This window comes from Prinia subflava, chromosome 17, assembly GCF_021018805.1.
Source record: "Prinia subflava isolate CZ2003 ecotype Zambia chromosome 17, Cam_Psub_1.2, whole genome shotgun sequence".
Lineage (NCBI taxonomy): Eukaryota > Metazoa > Chordata > Aves > Passeriformes > Cisticolidae > Prinia > Prinia subflava.
The window spans coordinates 11,043,594-11,060,495 of NC_086263.1; the positions used below are offsets into that span (position 1 = coordinate 11,043,594).

At 43.0% G+C, this 16,902-nt stretch overlaps 1 protein-coding gene across 4 annotated transcripts in view; it reads right to left on the reverse strand.

Annotated features, from left to right (window-relative positions):
• Positions 1–13,942: 13,942 nt before the first annotated feature.
• The window catches only part of C17H7orf50 (chromosome 17 C7orf50 homolog), a 118,314-nt gene continuing 115,354 nt past the window's right edge, over positions 13,943–16,902 (reverse strand). For all 4 annotated transcript variants that reach the window (XM_063413991.1, XM_063413993.1, XM_063413992.1 and 1 more), the window contains one exon: positions 13,943–14,299. In XM_063413991.1, the coding sequence (XP_063270061.1) occupies positions 14,117–14,299 (183 nt within the window). In that variant the 3' untranslated portion in view covers positions 13,943–14,116. The remainder of the gene's footprint in view (positions 14,300–16,902) is intronic.

Consider the following 16,902-nt stretch of genomic DNA (forward strand, 5'->3'; position numbering starts at 1 on the left):
CAAAAAAATTTCAAAACTTCCCCTGTCAGGGCAGGGTCATGTCACAAGTCACAAGAGAAATCACAGAAAGGTAAGCCCAGAAGAAAAGACAGAGAGCTCTAGGACTGAACCACCCCCAGGGTTGCAGCTGGGAAAGAAAGTTATTCCTTGGGCTGTGCAGAATTATTTAGAGGTTGAGTCCATCCAAATCAGACTCTCTTGGACAAAGATCAGAGAGCAGAAACTGAGGTCTCCCTCCCTGCACCTTCCCTTGGAGCCAGCCAAGAGCAGGTGGGGCAGGGGGCATGGACAGAGCCCAAGACTGGCAGCTCTTGCAGAGGAAACCCAAAATCAGGAGCAGCAAAGCTCCCACCAGCCCCATGTGCTGCACTCCCAACAGGAGCCAGCCTGGCCAAGAGGACGAGGCAGGTCCCAGCCTGGGTTTGTCAGGTATATCCTGGAATATGCCATTCCTCTCTCCACAAGTGGGCTTTCCCTCTCTGCTGCTGTCTCCTCACAGCCTCTAAGCAAGCACAGGGGTGCTGGGGGCCGTGCCCAGGGGTGCTGGTGGGATCCTGGGGGGCTGCTGACAGCTCAGCAAGGACGGAGCTGCAGCCACCAGCGTGGGTGGCCTCAGCAGCACTCTCTGCTCATGGCCACAGCGTGCAGGCAGCCACAGGAAAAAACTGAGCCCTCCTTCATTTATTTTTCTTGCAAGCTGTGTTTTAGATGTTCCCCTGAAGGGCCCTTTGAAGCAGCACAAGCTGCCCCAGACCCTTCTCCTCAGCTAATTAACATGTGCCGACAGCCAGGACTGCCTGGTGCAGCTGAGCAGGGACAGCCCTGACCCAGCTCTGGCCCAAATCCACCCTCCCAAACCTACCCTCAAACTCCTCTGAGCCTTCCACAGCCAAAATGCTGCTGACCCTGAACCCAGCAGGCTCCTTTAAGCCATTAATCCATGTGCAAGCTTTGCCTTCCAGGCTGGAGCTGCCTATCAAACTCCGGTCTTGGAACAGAGCTCAGAGGAACCAGCTCTTACTGGGTTTGAGAGGTTTTGGGTTTTCTGTTCAGAGCTGCAGGTCAGGCATTTGTCAGAGGAAGGTTCAAGTGTTTAATTGGTGTTAAGTGTGATACCAGCTTCTACAGCCCTGTGTAGATTGTCTTTAAAAAGCCCCATCCTCTTTCTCACTGCATGGGGCCTGTGACACATTTCAGCAGCAGCACTGCACCCTTCACTTCAATGTGAAGTGCACTCCAACTAAAGAAGTGCCATTATCCCTGGCTTAAATAAAAATCCATATGGAAAAGAGAAAAGATTGGTTCAAAGGTCACATGAGACAGTGATAGAAAGATGATCAGAACCAGTCATCACTAACAGGTGCACCAAAAGGGGTGACACAGTAAATGTGCCCCCAGCAGACAACAAAGTAACAAAATCTATCAAAATTCAAGTATTTTATCACCCATGAAGCACTTGAAACATGACTTGCAGTTTCAAAATACAGCCTGTGGTTTTATACCTGTGGTCTCAGCAGTGGCAATACTGAAAAACAATCTCATCTCCACCTCAGAGCTGCTTTAAACAAACCCTGACTGCCCTGAAAGCGTTTCAGGGATTTCCAGATTGTGGGGTTCAGAAATGCTAATGGATCATGTACAGGATCACCAACCAACGGGCCACAGTGCTCCTTTGGAGGTTACAGATTAATATTTAACCCAATCACTAATTTTAAGTTAAAATGTATCGGTTTTATCTGCCCAGGTTAACAGCAGGGACAGGCATCAGCCTGCAGTGAGTGAACAAAGCACTCGCCCATTTCAAAGCAGGAGCACAGCACCAGGCAGCTGCATTTCCCTCTTGAGTGATTCTCCAGGAACCAGATACAAACCCCTTAGAGGTTTGCTCCATAAACCATCAGCCAGTAAAAGTCTAATTAGGTCAGAGACATATGGCCTGAACCAGTAAAAATTCAGCATCGGTGACTATGGTGTTATTAACCTCACAAAATGTGGATGTATTTCAGAAGCTGCTGGGCTGAACATTGAAAACTGCATCACGTTCAGTCTTCAGCAGTGAGACTTTGCTCTCCTAAGCCAGCAGAAATGGCAAAAGGCAACAGTTTTGCTAATGAAAACTGCTTTTTTCTTGCTACGATTTCAACGATGAGCATGAAGATGACACAAAAGACCTTTTCTTAAGAGGCTTTTCCCAGGCACTAAAGTATTCAAGGTTAAGCCCACCTGTACAGGTGAGCTGAACCTTTACCCCAGGCCTGTGAGCCTCAGAGAGACACTCCCATGTCCCCACCATGTCCCCACTCTCTGGGCAGATGAGCAACCCCTTGGTCCCACAACTCCTCAGATCGAGGCACTTTCTAACTCCAAAGAGAAGGGACATCCTCAGCTTGCCATCCTGATTTATGTTTCATCTCATCTCATTTATTTTTTGGACTTCTGTGGAGTGGAAAAGGATTCAGAGGGTTCTGAGCTCTGGGATGAGACACCTTAGAGAAGATGCATCAACTTCAGCAAGGCCAACCCTCATCCCTTTAACTTCAGCTGAGTTTTCCCATTGTTGATTTTAAGCTTGCCAGTAACAACAGCAGGAATTTGGGACATGCTGCAGGGTCAGTCCCTAACAGGCTCCAACAACACTGACTTTCCCTTTCAGGTGAGGATGTGTCCATGTTCCCCCTGGATGTGCAGTTTCTCTGGACACTGCAGTGAGCCACACGCTGCTGTCACTGGCTCCAGGGATCTGAGGGAGGGCGGCCACACCTCGAACCCTGCTCACACAAAGACAGGCACATGAGGGAGACGGGCAGAATTTAGCCCTAATTTGCATGTTCTGTCCCTGTAATAAGCTCTGGGAAGTGTCTTTAAATGGAGACTGCTTCCTAATTGCTTCTTAAAAAAGCCTTTAACGTGGACTCTTTGGCATGACTCAGGGGTGCATTTCTAAATCCAGTTTCTCCCATGAAGTTTACTCTGGCTGTTTGGTTGGGTTGCATCCATATACTATTTTTACCTTTTTTATTTTTTTTGATCATCAAGCCTGTTTACAGCATAGAGGAACAATATGGGCACAGAAATAAAGCTGGGCCAAGCCCAAAGGAATGAGCCCAGTAATGGCACTGCCAGCATCTCTGGCATGAAGAGCAGGAGGCCCTGCAGCTGTGCCATTCCTCAGTGAGACTCAATTCACTTTTCCCCTCTAGTTGTGCATTTCAAACCTCACTTGTATTTGATTTACCCATCATCTGCAGACTTAATAGCAAACAGTTAAAATGCCTGCATGTCCTTCTGCTGCCAGCTTGGGATCTGTGGTGCATTACAAGAGCATATTTTCTAGAATACAAAGGCTGAGGGACTGGCTGTCACAACAGTATCACTTTTGGCTTCCTTAAATACAGTAATCAAAGTATTTTGAACAGTAGCCTACAGCTACTGAATACTTTTCTGTCTCAAAATAGACACAAGTCTCCTCCCACCTTCTGCCATGAGCTCTTTGGTCACCCTGAGGTTTTGGTGGTCCAGTCCAGCTCCCTTTGCAGCATCCAGTGAGCTCAGCCCAGCCAGTTCCTGGTTCTTTGATCCAAAAGCTACCAGGTTATTCTGTGAAACAGAGTCAAAAGGACACAAAATGTTCACAGGGAAGGTTTGAAAAAGGAAAGATTATCTATGTTTGCATTTACATTTTTAATATAGTGTTGTCTAGAGGCCAGATTTGGGGAATGGAAACCAGGAGCCTGGCTTCTATTTTCAGCACGGCCACTGATTGCTCTGTGTTCCTGGCAAATCTCTTAATCTCTTTTCCTCTGTTTTACCCATCTGTAATAAAGGGATGATCAGACCTCCCCAGCTCTGCCTTGTGTGGCAGCATCTTCTGATGAAACATGGCAAGGACAAAGCATTCATAATCATTCCATATAGAGGAGCCAAGGGGTCACAGGTATTTAAGTACAGTTTAGTTATTCAGTGCCCCTTTATGCATGCAGCAAGCCTGGATGTTAATAGAAGTTATATATTAAAATGGAATGGAAAAGTAGGCCCTTCAGGGCACAAAAATAACCATATCCAGAGCACCACTAAATAAATACAATATAAAGATGAAAATCAGTTCAAATACTGAACAAATTGAAAGGCAAGGAGACCTTTAAGAGGAAAAACAAAGTCATGCAGCCCTGCTCCCAGCTGACATCTAACTGCCTTCAGCACAAAAACAGGGACAAAAAGGAGGGTCAGGCATCAAGAGGGGACCCTACAAGTGGTCCAAAAAGTGGTTCAGTGTCCCCAGTCTTCCATTTCTTTACCTCTCTGGAACCTTCCTGAGGAGGGATGAAGGAGGTGAGTAAAGGACTGAGCTTAAATGCTCATGTTTAATTGACCCTGTAAATTATCCCATACCTGCACCCTCCACATCTGTCCACTTGTCCTTTCCTCCCACACAACTATCCTGGGGCTCCCTGGACGCTGCCATCCTGCACTGCCAGGCACCAAATCCCTCTCTGTGCTGTTCCACACAGCCACTGCCTTTTGGATCCCTGCAAAGTGGTCACAGCTGGGATATGGCTACCCAGGATCTGCCAGATCTTCTCAGCTGCCAGCTGCTGCACCTCTGGCCAGATGTTTCACCCATCACTTGTATGAACATGAACGACCTCTGACACCATTCTCAGAACAGGGATGAGCCATTCCTATCCTCTGCTCATTTCATTCACGTGAGCAGCTGACCAGCAGATTTTGGGGAGGGTTTGCAGGATCTTGGTGACGAGCAAAGATCTCTCCAGTGCACCACTGCAGCCAGAGCAGGGTGTGTCTTTAAAACCTCCAGCATCCCCTTGTCTACTTCTTCAGTCCAGTTAATGAAATAATTTCAAACAAATCAGTGCTGCACAAAGCTGTTCAGCAGGCAAGCTGCTTATTCCTTGCACAGCCTCTTGGCTCATCTCAAAATAACGTGCATATGCTTTTGGGGCAGAGACCAGCGTTTATTTTGAGAGATGATTTAGGATCAGGACAGTCACCGCCAGCTCATCACATTTACTATTCAGGATTATTGGACCACAAGCGACCTTTTGGGTTCTTAAGACTTGGATTACCAAGGGCTTTATATACTAAGCCTAATGACTTGAATTACAGCCTTAGCATCCTGACAATCAGAAAGGGACTACAAGCATTTTACTTTCTTCTATCCACAAAACAGCTTGGGCTGGATTTTGAACCCATTTCAAGGCTATGTCAAGCTGGTGCCCATCAGAATGATCCAGTTGAGTTGCAAGAAAGGCAGGATGACCTAGGTAAAGGTCACGTCTGTGAGAAATGGGAGGATTTTCTAGATAAGCCAGCTGAGACATCTGCCTGCTTTCCTCTGAGACAATTATTTTATCATTTCCCCATATTAAAAAATCACTCTGAAATACTACAGCACATTTTAATCCATGGGGCCATGGTAGCAGTGTGTGGTATTTTTTCATTTTCAAATCTCAGTGGCAAAGAGTTTTATGGGATTGTTAATTACCTTCCTGTAACTGGCTGAACTGGAAATACCTTTTAGTCCTCAGAAAAACCCAAAAAACAAAAAACAGAAAAACAAGCATCAGCAACTTCTGTGGCACGTGTGCTGTTGTTGCCAGTTTCAGTCAGCACACAGTTCCACATTACAGTGAAATTGTTTTTCTGTCTAAAAGGTGAAGTTTCTGTTCCCCAGTGCCTGCACTCAGGTGCCCTTTTCCAGGACCAGCGGCAGAGCCCACCCAGCACCCTCTGGAGTGTTCCTCTGACAATCCAAACCACGGTGCCTTCAGCTGTAGAGCAGGTCAAAAGTTTAATTGGACCATTAAAGCAACTTTATGAGGGAGATAGGACCCACAGCAACGATGCAAATAAAGGCTGATGGAGCCGTTCTGCTGGCTGCAATCCTGTTCCACTAGCAAGGAGGGGAAACACTGTCACAGGCAGAGCAGAGAAACAAGGATGTGCTGTTTGCAGAAGGACAGCATTGGTCACATTCCCCTCATTCTCCAGGAGCAGTAAAACACCTGCAGCACCTGTGTGGGGAACAGCACAAACCCAGGCTCACTCACCTGCCACCCTTTCAGCTTCTGCTGGGACCCCCCAAAACAAAAGCCAAACAAAAATGAACTGAGACGCTCTGTCTGCTCTGTGATTCAACAAGAGTCACTGTTTTCTCACTAAACAATGTCAAAGATACTCCTGGTCTCTCTCCACTTTCCCCTCCCTCCCTTTGTCCAAAGACAGCTGCAATAACAAAAAAGGGATTTAGAAAACAACGGGGGGAACCCCTGGGCTTTTTAGTGAGCCAATGAATATTTTCTAGGACTGAACCAATCTCTGGAAATAATTGTCAAGTTCACTGTAGTTTTCCTTCCACATTCTGTGCTCTGTAGTTGGCAGACCTGGCTGCTCTAAGGAAGAGTAACACAGTGAAGTGCAGAGAGCTTTTCATGCCATATTGCTGCACAGGTGGTAATTTTTGAATGAGTTTTATCAGACCTAGATCCAGACAGCAATACCTGTCCTATTTTTAACTTATGCATTTCCTGACTTTGGTGAGCTGTCTTCTCCTCATCTTCTTTGCTAATTCAGCCAGCTGAACTTTTCCATCTATCAGTTAAATTAAGTTGTAATCTGCTCAGGAGCTTGCACAGGAAGGCAAGAAAAATGCTGGTGCAATATTCATAATGCAACCATCTGCCCACTGCAGAATGCCCATCTCTGAGATTAAACACAATGTTAAAAGCATTGGAAATTCAAATTATATAAAGAGTTTTCTTCTTCTTGATCATAAAAATATCTGACAGTGGTCTGGGTTCTGACTGAGGTGTGTCGTCTACAAGGAATTAATAATTTCTAAGAGCAGCATCTCCCTGCCACGGTTCCTTCACCATGTTCACCCTTTCCACTGCTCAGGGGCTCATCATGAGCAGCCCTGTAATTTGGCCAGGGAGTGTTTCCATGAAGGGACAGAGTGACCTCCATGATCCTGCCTGGAACCTGCACCCAGGAGCCAGAGGAGGCACAGGCACAGACTGGATGCTGGAAAGCACCAACACACGTGTCACTCCCCACACAAGAGGCAGAGCCTCCCAGGCCTTATCAGGGCACTGACCACCTTCTGTTTGAAGGCTCCTTTTCAGTCATCTCAGGCACTTTTACAAATGCTGAAATAATTTCCACCACCTCAGTCAATTTTTACAAGACGTGCAGTCTGGGATGAGGTTCAGAGTGGCCTCATCTCTTCCAAACAAAAGCATGTCCAGATGCAAGGTCTGCATTTGTTTGGTTGGACACGTCCCCAGGGAACAGCTGGGATGAAAATCCAGAGCTATCTTGAAGGAATGTGGGGGAAGTTTGAAGGACAGCTCCATTCTTATAACTACAATTACAAGATCTTTCAATCCTCAATGCTTCCTGCTATCCCAGCTGAAGTGCCAAGCACCTGAGAGCACTTTTTCACACAAAGATAGAAAATGGAAGCACAGTTGGGTGCATGGAGGTGGTGTGGGTACAGCTGGGGACCTAAAAGGGAAGTGTGAGGACCATCTGCTGATGGATGCTCCTGCTTACAGCAGGCACTGAAAGCTGCCAAAAAAATTTGGTAAGGGTTACAAGTAACAGCTGTACTGACCTGAGAGGGATCACAGCCAAAGAGAGGATGGTACAGGCAGAGCTGAGCAGTCAAACTGGAAATCAGCATTGCCTTTGACAGTCCTGCAAACTGCCACTGAAACAGGAGAGTGTGGCTTGGACACAGGTTCATCACAGACAGCGTCTCATGGGCTGCAAAGGAAAACCTGAGCATTACCACCTCTTCAGGTTAGCTTTAGCTGAAACCAAACAGGCACTTCCTTCACAGGGAGTGACCTGCAGGCAGGTGAGGTGGGTGAGAACAATCACACTGCGGGGTGAGTTTGAAGATCACCCACAGTAACTTCCACAGCTGCTCCATCATCACTTAGTGCAAGAAGCCCAGAAGGTGGTCCATGCTGCAGCCCTCCAGAAGGTTCTGAGGCTGCTCTGAACACAGGAATCCTCTGTATTTATGTTGTAGTAACACCATCATCACAAAACAGGACTCACAGTCCTTCCTGGCACTGAGATGTCACCAGTGCAGAGAACTGGGCTGAGGTTACTGCTGAGCATGCTTAGACACTGGAATTTCACAGAGATTTTGCCTGTTTAATGCCAGCAGCTTGTACACAGGGCCCTGCTTGCAGTCAGCCCTGGTATTTTCAGCTGGCTTGGCCCCTCAGCATTAACCACAAGCCTTCAGAGAAGCTCCATATTTATTCTTTCTGGCATGCCATAGTGCCCCATTAAACAAGGACAAAAGATTTCCTTATGTAATAAGGATGTTATTTGTTATTTTTAACCTTATGGCGGCCAGGATTTGTGCCAGGTGGCATTCTGCCTCAACCAGGGAACTTCAGGAGGTTACATTCCTCGCTGTCATCCCTGCCCTCTGGCACAGCTGATGGCCATACAAGGTTTCCTGGCTGCCTGTCCCTGTGCCTATCTGTGAGCATTTCTTTGTGACAGCTCACGGAAATACCATGCCTGTTAACAAGGTAAATCAGGATGCTGACCAGTCCTCTCCAGGATCCTGCAAGAGCTTCTGCTTCTAATAAAGGGTCCTGTCTATGTGAAATCCATGAAGTCTGTTTACACGTATCCATGCTACCAGAGAAACACCATCACCGTAGCTGAAGTTTGCAATTTCTCAAGACAGCTTTAGAACCCTTTGTTTAGTCCAAATTAAGCCCACAGAAAACAGACAAATAAAGTGGTGGCAAGTCCCAGCAGCCCAAGAGTGAGAACAGGAAGCAAAGAGGGCACTAAGCCATGGGCTGAGCATCCTGAGGAGCTGTGACCCCGCAGCCTCGCGGTGCTCCACGGGCTCACGTCACTGCTCGCCTGGCAAATTCTACCAGCAGCACCACTGGGCCAGATTTGGGAAATTTCATGGAGCTTAAGCAAGCCTGGCTGGTACAAAGGATGCTGCCAAAGCCTGTTGTACCTCCAGACCAACACAGGGAAAGACGGTGCCAAACATCCTTTGGGTTCCAAGGAGCTCAACAGCAAAGGATGATTTGCACAGTGCTGTGGCTGGTCTGGATGTTTGTAAGCAAGTAAGAGTGACAGGCCCTTTGTACCATGGCTTACAACTTTATAAAATACACATGGGACCTTAAGGAGAACAGATGTAAGTTGTCACAGATGTGATATTTCAATTAGCATAAAATATTCAATAAAAAATATGAATAACTAAAGCTAATAGGGAATGTAACTCCACATTCCTATGAATAGAAGGGTAACTGGCAATTTAAACTATGTGCTCACATAATTTAGAGGTTTTTGCTTGTTTGCCTCTAACACATACCCCCTTCATTCAGTCTCCAGGGGAGGCACAGAGAGGTAGAATTTTAATTCTTCTGGCCATTTATATACATGTGGCATTTCTTGACCTTTAAGGATTTGATTTTGAAACCTATTTAACTTTTTGACGTAGGTGTTTCTGTGGGTTTTGTTGGGGAATGCCAAAAATTTTCTGCATGTAAGAAAAAAAAAAATCAATAAAAGCAACTGTATGAGTGTTCTTCTGTTTGTACCCAGAGGGCCCTCCCTCTATGTCTGCAACACCAGTTAAAGTTTCTTAGTAGCACAAACTTCTTATTCAGCTTTGTTTTGACAAAGAAAGATAAACCACTGTTTTGCTTTGCCCTTCCCCCACCACTCACTAATTAGTTTTATTTAGTTTGCTATTCCCTGCTCCTTGTAGGGGGAAAAAACATATTTAAAAATAATAATTATTTAAAACTGCCTTAAGTTGTTGACTATGTAGGTTCTTATGAAGAATTTAAAATAGAACATAATTATAAATCACTGTGAAAATGAGCTCGTCCTGCACAGGCAAGGACATTTAATTGTGTCCTTGTATGACTGGAATCACTGTAAACAACTAATATTCCTATTTGCAGGGACAGAAATAACAAGCTCATTCAGCTGTACAGAAAGGAAGACATAAAAGGAAACCAAAGGCTAAACCAGAATAAGCCACTGGAAAGTTTTATGTCAACAAAACTGGATTTAAATTAAGTAACATCAATTCGGTATTTTGACTGTAAATGAATCAGAACATTAAAACATGTTTTAAAGGGAACATTTGTGATGAAACATCTATGACTAGTTCCTACACCAAAGGAATAGGAAGGTTCTGCAGGATCAAAGCCCAACTGCAAAGTTACTTCTCTGGCTTTGGGACTGCTTTGTAGACCTACCTTTTGAAAATAAGAAGAGCAGCAGAACTGTAAGGAAAACACTGAACAAATAAATAACCAGTTGCACACAAAGGAAAACGCAGCCCTGATGACATAATTAAGAAGTTTCATCCTACCATATATGCATGAAGGAGTAAAATTTAAATTACACAGACAATTTCCATCCTTATGTTTTCTAATTTTCTGAGTGCTTGACTCCGCAATTTAAATCTCTTTTGCAATTGTTGTTTCTGACACTGATTTGCAGAAATGGGAGTACATTTTAATGTTGTTTTACTTTGCCTTACTCAATGGCAAAATTTAGAAAAACCTACAAAACAAACCAAAACCTCCAAGCTCAAACCAAAGATGTGCATTTCTAAGCTATTTGAAATAATGGAAGATGAGCCAATAGTCACCTTGCTTTAAAATGAAGAGAAACACAGCAGAGCAGTTTTCCAATGAGAGGAAATAAGGAAATAAACTACACATTCAACAACTCCAAGATGCCCTTTCCAAATACAAACAGAGTTGATTTACACAGTAATTTTACAATGGTGATAACAATTTAAAATTGTGGGCAGACAGTGAAGAACCAAATAGATACACAACCCATGGCAAGGATCGGCCAAATTAAAGGGAACTTCTTCCACTGTCAAATTTTGAGTAATTAGTACTTCCATTAGAGGCACAGTTCCAGCTTTAAGCAATTCTAAGTAATTAGTGTTCCTTTATTTTGCCTGCAAGTCCTGACTTCAGCGTTCTCTTAGGACATGCATTCTGCTAGCCAGAGCTACACAATGCAGATGAACTCAGCTAGAGGGTGATCAGCGTAGGCAGATGAAGATGTAATTTGTCATTCTGTACACACTGTTACTTCTAGCCTGGGATGCAATTTTTATTAACACAGCAGACTGATTCAAACAGAGGCAAAGCCACGATTTTGTCCTATCTGTGCCCATATGATTGCCTAAGATACAAGCAATGTTGAGATTTGAAAACTGTACACGACCAAATGACAAAAAGTGAATAAAGTGCCAGATTACATCTTCCCACAGCTCCAACCAGCTACAGGAATTCAGTAACTGACTGCACACTTAATAATTTAAGATAAATAATTTAAAATGTATGATGAAGGAGATTTTTTCTAGACTTACTCATCACATAATGTAAATCTAGGGATGAAAATGCCAGGCTGAGCAGGAAGCAGAGGCTGGTGTGGTAGATAGTACATGGACAAGGCAAGATTTGCTTGCCAGAGGCATGACAGCATTTGCAGGGTGTGGGATAAGCTCTCTGGGTCCTCAGAGTCTTGTCTTTTAAACAGGCCTAGCAATAGAGATCTCCCAAAAATGTGTGCTCTTGCATTTCCTGGCTGTTGTGAAGATGACTTGTTTGGCAGCCAGCTGAAGATTCTTGAAAAAAAGGTGCAAAGTAAAAAATGAAATGCATTTGAAGCATCCTTTTCTATTTGTACTACAACATCCAGTATTAGACAACTCTTAGAATATTTCATATTGAGCCCTGATATGTAAGACACAGCACTACCAAGCAGCAGTTTTACAAATCTTTTACCCAATTTCGAGACCCCTCTGACCACTGGACAGTACCTACACCAAAAGGCACATGGCAGGAAGCACCACGCTTTGCTTTCTCTTTCAAACACAACAATTATCTTCAACTATAGCTTCTGAATTTTCCTTAACTGCATGAAGCAGAGCCCCAGGACCATGACCTTCACCCAGCAATGAATGGGACTGAAGGGAAAGCTGGAACTGCAGCCGAGGAAGAGAAGAGCAGAGCAGAAGCTACTCCAAGGTAGGAGTCTATTACTGTGCTGGTGAGAGGCTCTAACTGTTCCTTTGCAAATGCTACTGTTCTTGTGGCCTCCAGACTGACAGGGCTTTTAATATTAATTGATATAAAATGAAACATGACATTCTTGATCTACAAAGTTTCTCTCCTTACAGATTTGTCAGCATTTACACATGGTCAGAACTAAGGTCCAAGAAAGGCAAATCTTGCCAAATGTGTCAAAATCATAAAAGGTTCCTATATTTTTGCCCAGATCTTACCTTTATCATCATTTTTACAATTCTTTTCCAAAGTGCAGTTGCAATGTGCTTGTGCTTTTAAGCTAGAAGACATGTTAAGTGCACAATGAGGGCCCACATTTTTTGTGTGACAGAGAAATCAAAAGTGGTGATGTTCAAATATCTTGAGGGAGAACAAAAATTCTTCTCTGACATCTAACATGAAATGATAAACTCACAAAAAGATACTTTGAAAACTTCATCCCTGAGAAATTCCTATTTTCCCTCATGGACAGAAACAAGTGTCAGCTTCTGCTTGGAGTGGCAGCAGGTTTTCCCAGCTGCCTATTCTCACATGTAAAATATATGACCCAATGATCTTTATGAGTTCACTAAATGTCAGGATCACTTCCTTTTATTACAGATCCTTTTCACCAGGTTTCTCACTGGAAGATCAGAGCTGTACAGCTCAGAAAGGCTTTGGCTCTGCCTCCTCTGCAGCCCTCATCCAGCTGTGCCCCAAGGCACCGTCAGCAGCTCAATGAAGAACCTGGACACTGCTGCTCAGTTCTGCCCATCCTTGTGCCAAACTCCATCCCAGTTATTCTTTTAGAGGAGGGCATGCTGGTTTCTAGTCTTTTTTTGGCTGAAAACATCCTTTTCAGCAAGTCAGAAAGTATAAGTTATTTGCCATTAGTAATACTTTTCATACTTTTAAAGATTTGTACTAAGCCATGACTATGAAGGCTGTCAAATCCACTCAAATGCTTCTTATTGGAAAATCAGGCCTGCATATCCATAGATCCTCCCCTCATTCACCCACCCAAATTAAAGCTGTAATTCCCAAAGACAGACACTCTTCTAAAACACCACACATTTCATATAGTTGTTATTAATAAAGTATGAACAATGTTTGCAGAAACATTAAAGAATCAGGTCAAGAACTCTGTCTGAATACCAGTGTTATTAAATAAGCCAATCATCCAACTTTGAGTAATTAATGTCCTTGGTTTTTACTTGAAAGCCTCATTTTCTGCACGTTCATAAGAGACAAATGTCCCATGCCAAAAGGAATGAACATGAATTAACTCTTTTGGATGCCAGTTGCAGGAGAAGAGGAAAATTGTCAGGCTGGATACAGCACAGCACTTTTGATTGTAGGATAAGTTTAGCTACAATTCGATGATTTCACCCCATATAGTCAAGGATTTGATCTGTTCACATCTGTGCATTAACTGAGTATCTAAACAACTGCCCTAATGCATTTGAAAACTTTAAAATATAAAAGGAAAACCAACAAAGCTGATGGTATCTCCAGATCACCGTGTGAAGTACTAAGAAGCAACTGTGCTGAACAACCCGTGTTCAACAGACTGAAAATGATCTTTCCCAAATCCAAGTGACATCCTTCTGAAGCTGAAAGTGAGAGATTACAGCTGGCTGAGCACGCACTGTACTGTACACTCATTTTAAAAGCTGCCATTGTAAAAGACCCTCCAGGCTTTATGTTGGTTCCTTTGCTCTTCTTATTAAGAGCTGCAACATTCCTCATATTTAACAGTAATTAGAGGGAGAGAAGGAGAAAAATTAATGAGAGGGAGAGAGGTTGATTTTTCTAAAGAGGTGCAGTAAGATTAATAGCATGACTATGGGCTATATATTTTATTTTTATTTCATCACCTCCAAACACGATAAATACTTTCAAATGGAAAATTTTGCAAGTATAAAATTTAGTATTATCTTTACAAATCCTTTACAGCCTCTGTGTGTGACATCCTCTCCTTCCCTCCACCAGACAACAATTATGACACAGAAATACTCTCAGGACAGCAGCTGCAGAACTTGTCTGATGCGCTCGCACTTCTCCAGCAGGCTTGGATCTTCTCCATCAGAACCATCAAACTCCTTCATAAAAGCTTCAGCTTTCTGCACAGTTTTGTCTCGTGCACTGCCCTGAAGCCCTTGCAGATAATCCAGTAAAATGGTGAAATACTTGTCTGGAACCTTGAGAGAAAAAAACAAAAGGAAGGAGAAACAGCTTTATTTTCTCCCCTCTCAATCTGTATTTACAATCACATCACAGCATCAGCTGAAAGACAATCTGGACAATGGCACGGGCTTTGGTGTTTGCCAGAGTCCAACTTCAAGTGGAAATCCAAGTGGAAATGTTTCCTGCCAAGGTTGAAGCTGCCAGGAGGGAAGGACCCTGGTGAGAGGACTGTCATGTGCTCGGATGGGCAGAGCATCTGAGAGGAAATGCTCAGCAGATGTGGAAACGCTGATCAGCAAATGCAAACACTGCCTGACAGGGAGCCCAAGGCTCTGAGGGTTGGTGGAAGAAAAAACAAAACACAATTGCCAAATCCTCCTTTTGGAAACACACATGTAAATCTTACTAAATTCGGTGAGAATTGCATGCATATGTCTGAAGGAAGAATTTTGCTGCAATTTCCCTCGCCCTTACCCAAAAATTGTTTGCTAAGATGAGATACCACCCACCATTGCACACTTCAACAGAATGCTTATACAAAGGACTAGAATTTAATTTGAAAAACAAACTGAATTTCAGACATATGGAAATAATTTTAAAATCATGCTGACTAAAACTGATAGGCTCTACCAACATGTCTAACATTAAAAGCACTTTAGTCATCTACAGTTGCATTATCCACATTTCACTCCCTTTCTAATTAACTAGTCAGAGATTAAGTTTTAGCTTATCTGGTACAACATACAATTTAAATGATCATTATAATAATCTTGACAATAACTTAGCAAGGACTTTGGAATGATTTATTCAGTACTTCATACTGAAGTACTTTCAAAAGGAATAGATGAACAGACCTATGCTGATCTTAACTTCTTGTTGTGTATCTGTGGAACATGTTTCAGCCAATAACAGGATATTTTTTGCTGTGAATCATGAGATGTTAAAATGATCTCATCCTGCAAATATGTTTCTCCATGTTTAACTTTACACATATAACTTGAGTCAAGTTAAACACATATGTAAGTATTTAAAGGATTCAAGACTAATTATTCGAGGGCGGTTTCAATTCTGCAAAGTATCAACATTTCAGAGAAGACAGAGCTTCAACAGACACTTAATTTACAACTTATTTCTCCATGGACATTTGGCAGCAGAACTTTGATCACAAAAACTTCTATCACTCCAAAAGAAGAGGAAGAAAGAATATTCCAACACTGCCTTCATCAATTAGGAGTATTACAAAACAATAAATCAAAACTTAAGTCTCTGTTCAGCCTCTTAACTTGTACACTATGGAAAACCTTCTAATTCTTCACACAAACACTCTTGCATTAAAGAAACAATGCAGTTACTAAAGAAATATTAATTTTACAATGACTAAGAGTGACATGGATGATATATGAAGCGTTGCAATACTATACAAATCAAACACAATGAAAAATATCTATATTTTTCAAAGTTTTCACTCACAGTAAGCTGGTACTAATAACTGATGAACCCATTTAGACATAAACAATCCCAGTGTGACTGTTCCTTTAATGCAGATACTCAGTACTGAGCTTTTAAAGTCAGCAACATCTCCAAGTTTCAAACCTTGGCCAAATTATCTCTGTAATTTACAATTCTTGTTCTCAGAGTGCATGGCATAGACATACCTGTGGAAGTAGTTATTAATGTAACATTTAAGCAAAATGCTTGAGGGGGCAATTGAAAGCCTGCTCTAAATTTAGAAATCCTAAGTGTGCAGACTTAACATGAGGCTGCCTGAAGCCTAGAAAACATTTAGCATTTGGCCCTAAGGGTGTTCCAGTGTTCAAATAGCCTGATTTTTCCCTTTAACATAACACAGCTCTGAGGTTTATTTCATTAGGAGCTCACAACACAGCACCCCCTGGGCAAGGTAAGATTCTATTTCCTCCTGACTTACACAGACAGTAGAGCCACAGCAAGGACTGGAACACACGAGGAAAGTTAATGAAATCCAAATTTTAATTCTTCAAATACAGTAGTACAAAAGCAGTAATTTCAGAGGTCTTGGTGAGGTTTTCCAAGGAGGAACACAATCCTTATTCCAAGGTCAGTTCAAGGCTGGTTTGAAACTGGAGATCAAGATCTCTCAGCACGGCTCTGCAAGTTGAAGCCAGGCTTATGGGATTTTGTTATTATTCTTTTGTTAAACTGTTTTGACCTTTTTCTTGTTTCTTTTTCTCTCTCACACACCAATCTTGCCACTGTCCTAACTTCCTAAAATGCAATGGAGCTGCTTAATATGGAAATAATCCCAAGTGAAATAACTCCTGTCGTTAGGAAAACGAGGGAAATACTATGAAAGAGTACCAGAACAAGAACAGTCATCACTTTTAAATTATCCTCTGACACTCTGCATTTTCAGACCTGGAGACCTGCAGACACCCACGTATTTTGCAAAGCAAACACAGCCACCAGCAGAGAGAACCTCAGCTCATTGCTGCCAGGATGCATTTTGGGTCACCTTCTAAAGAAGCTTCAGCAACCCCACCATGCCCTAAAGTCCAGAAACCCAAGACTGATCTAGTAACTTCCTAAAAATGCTGTGCCAGATGATAAAAGACCAACAAATGACCTAGTGTTTATTTTA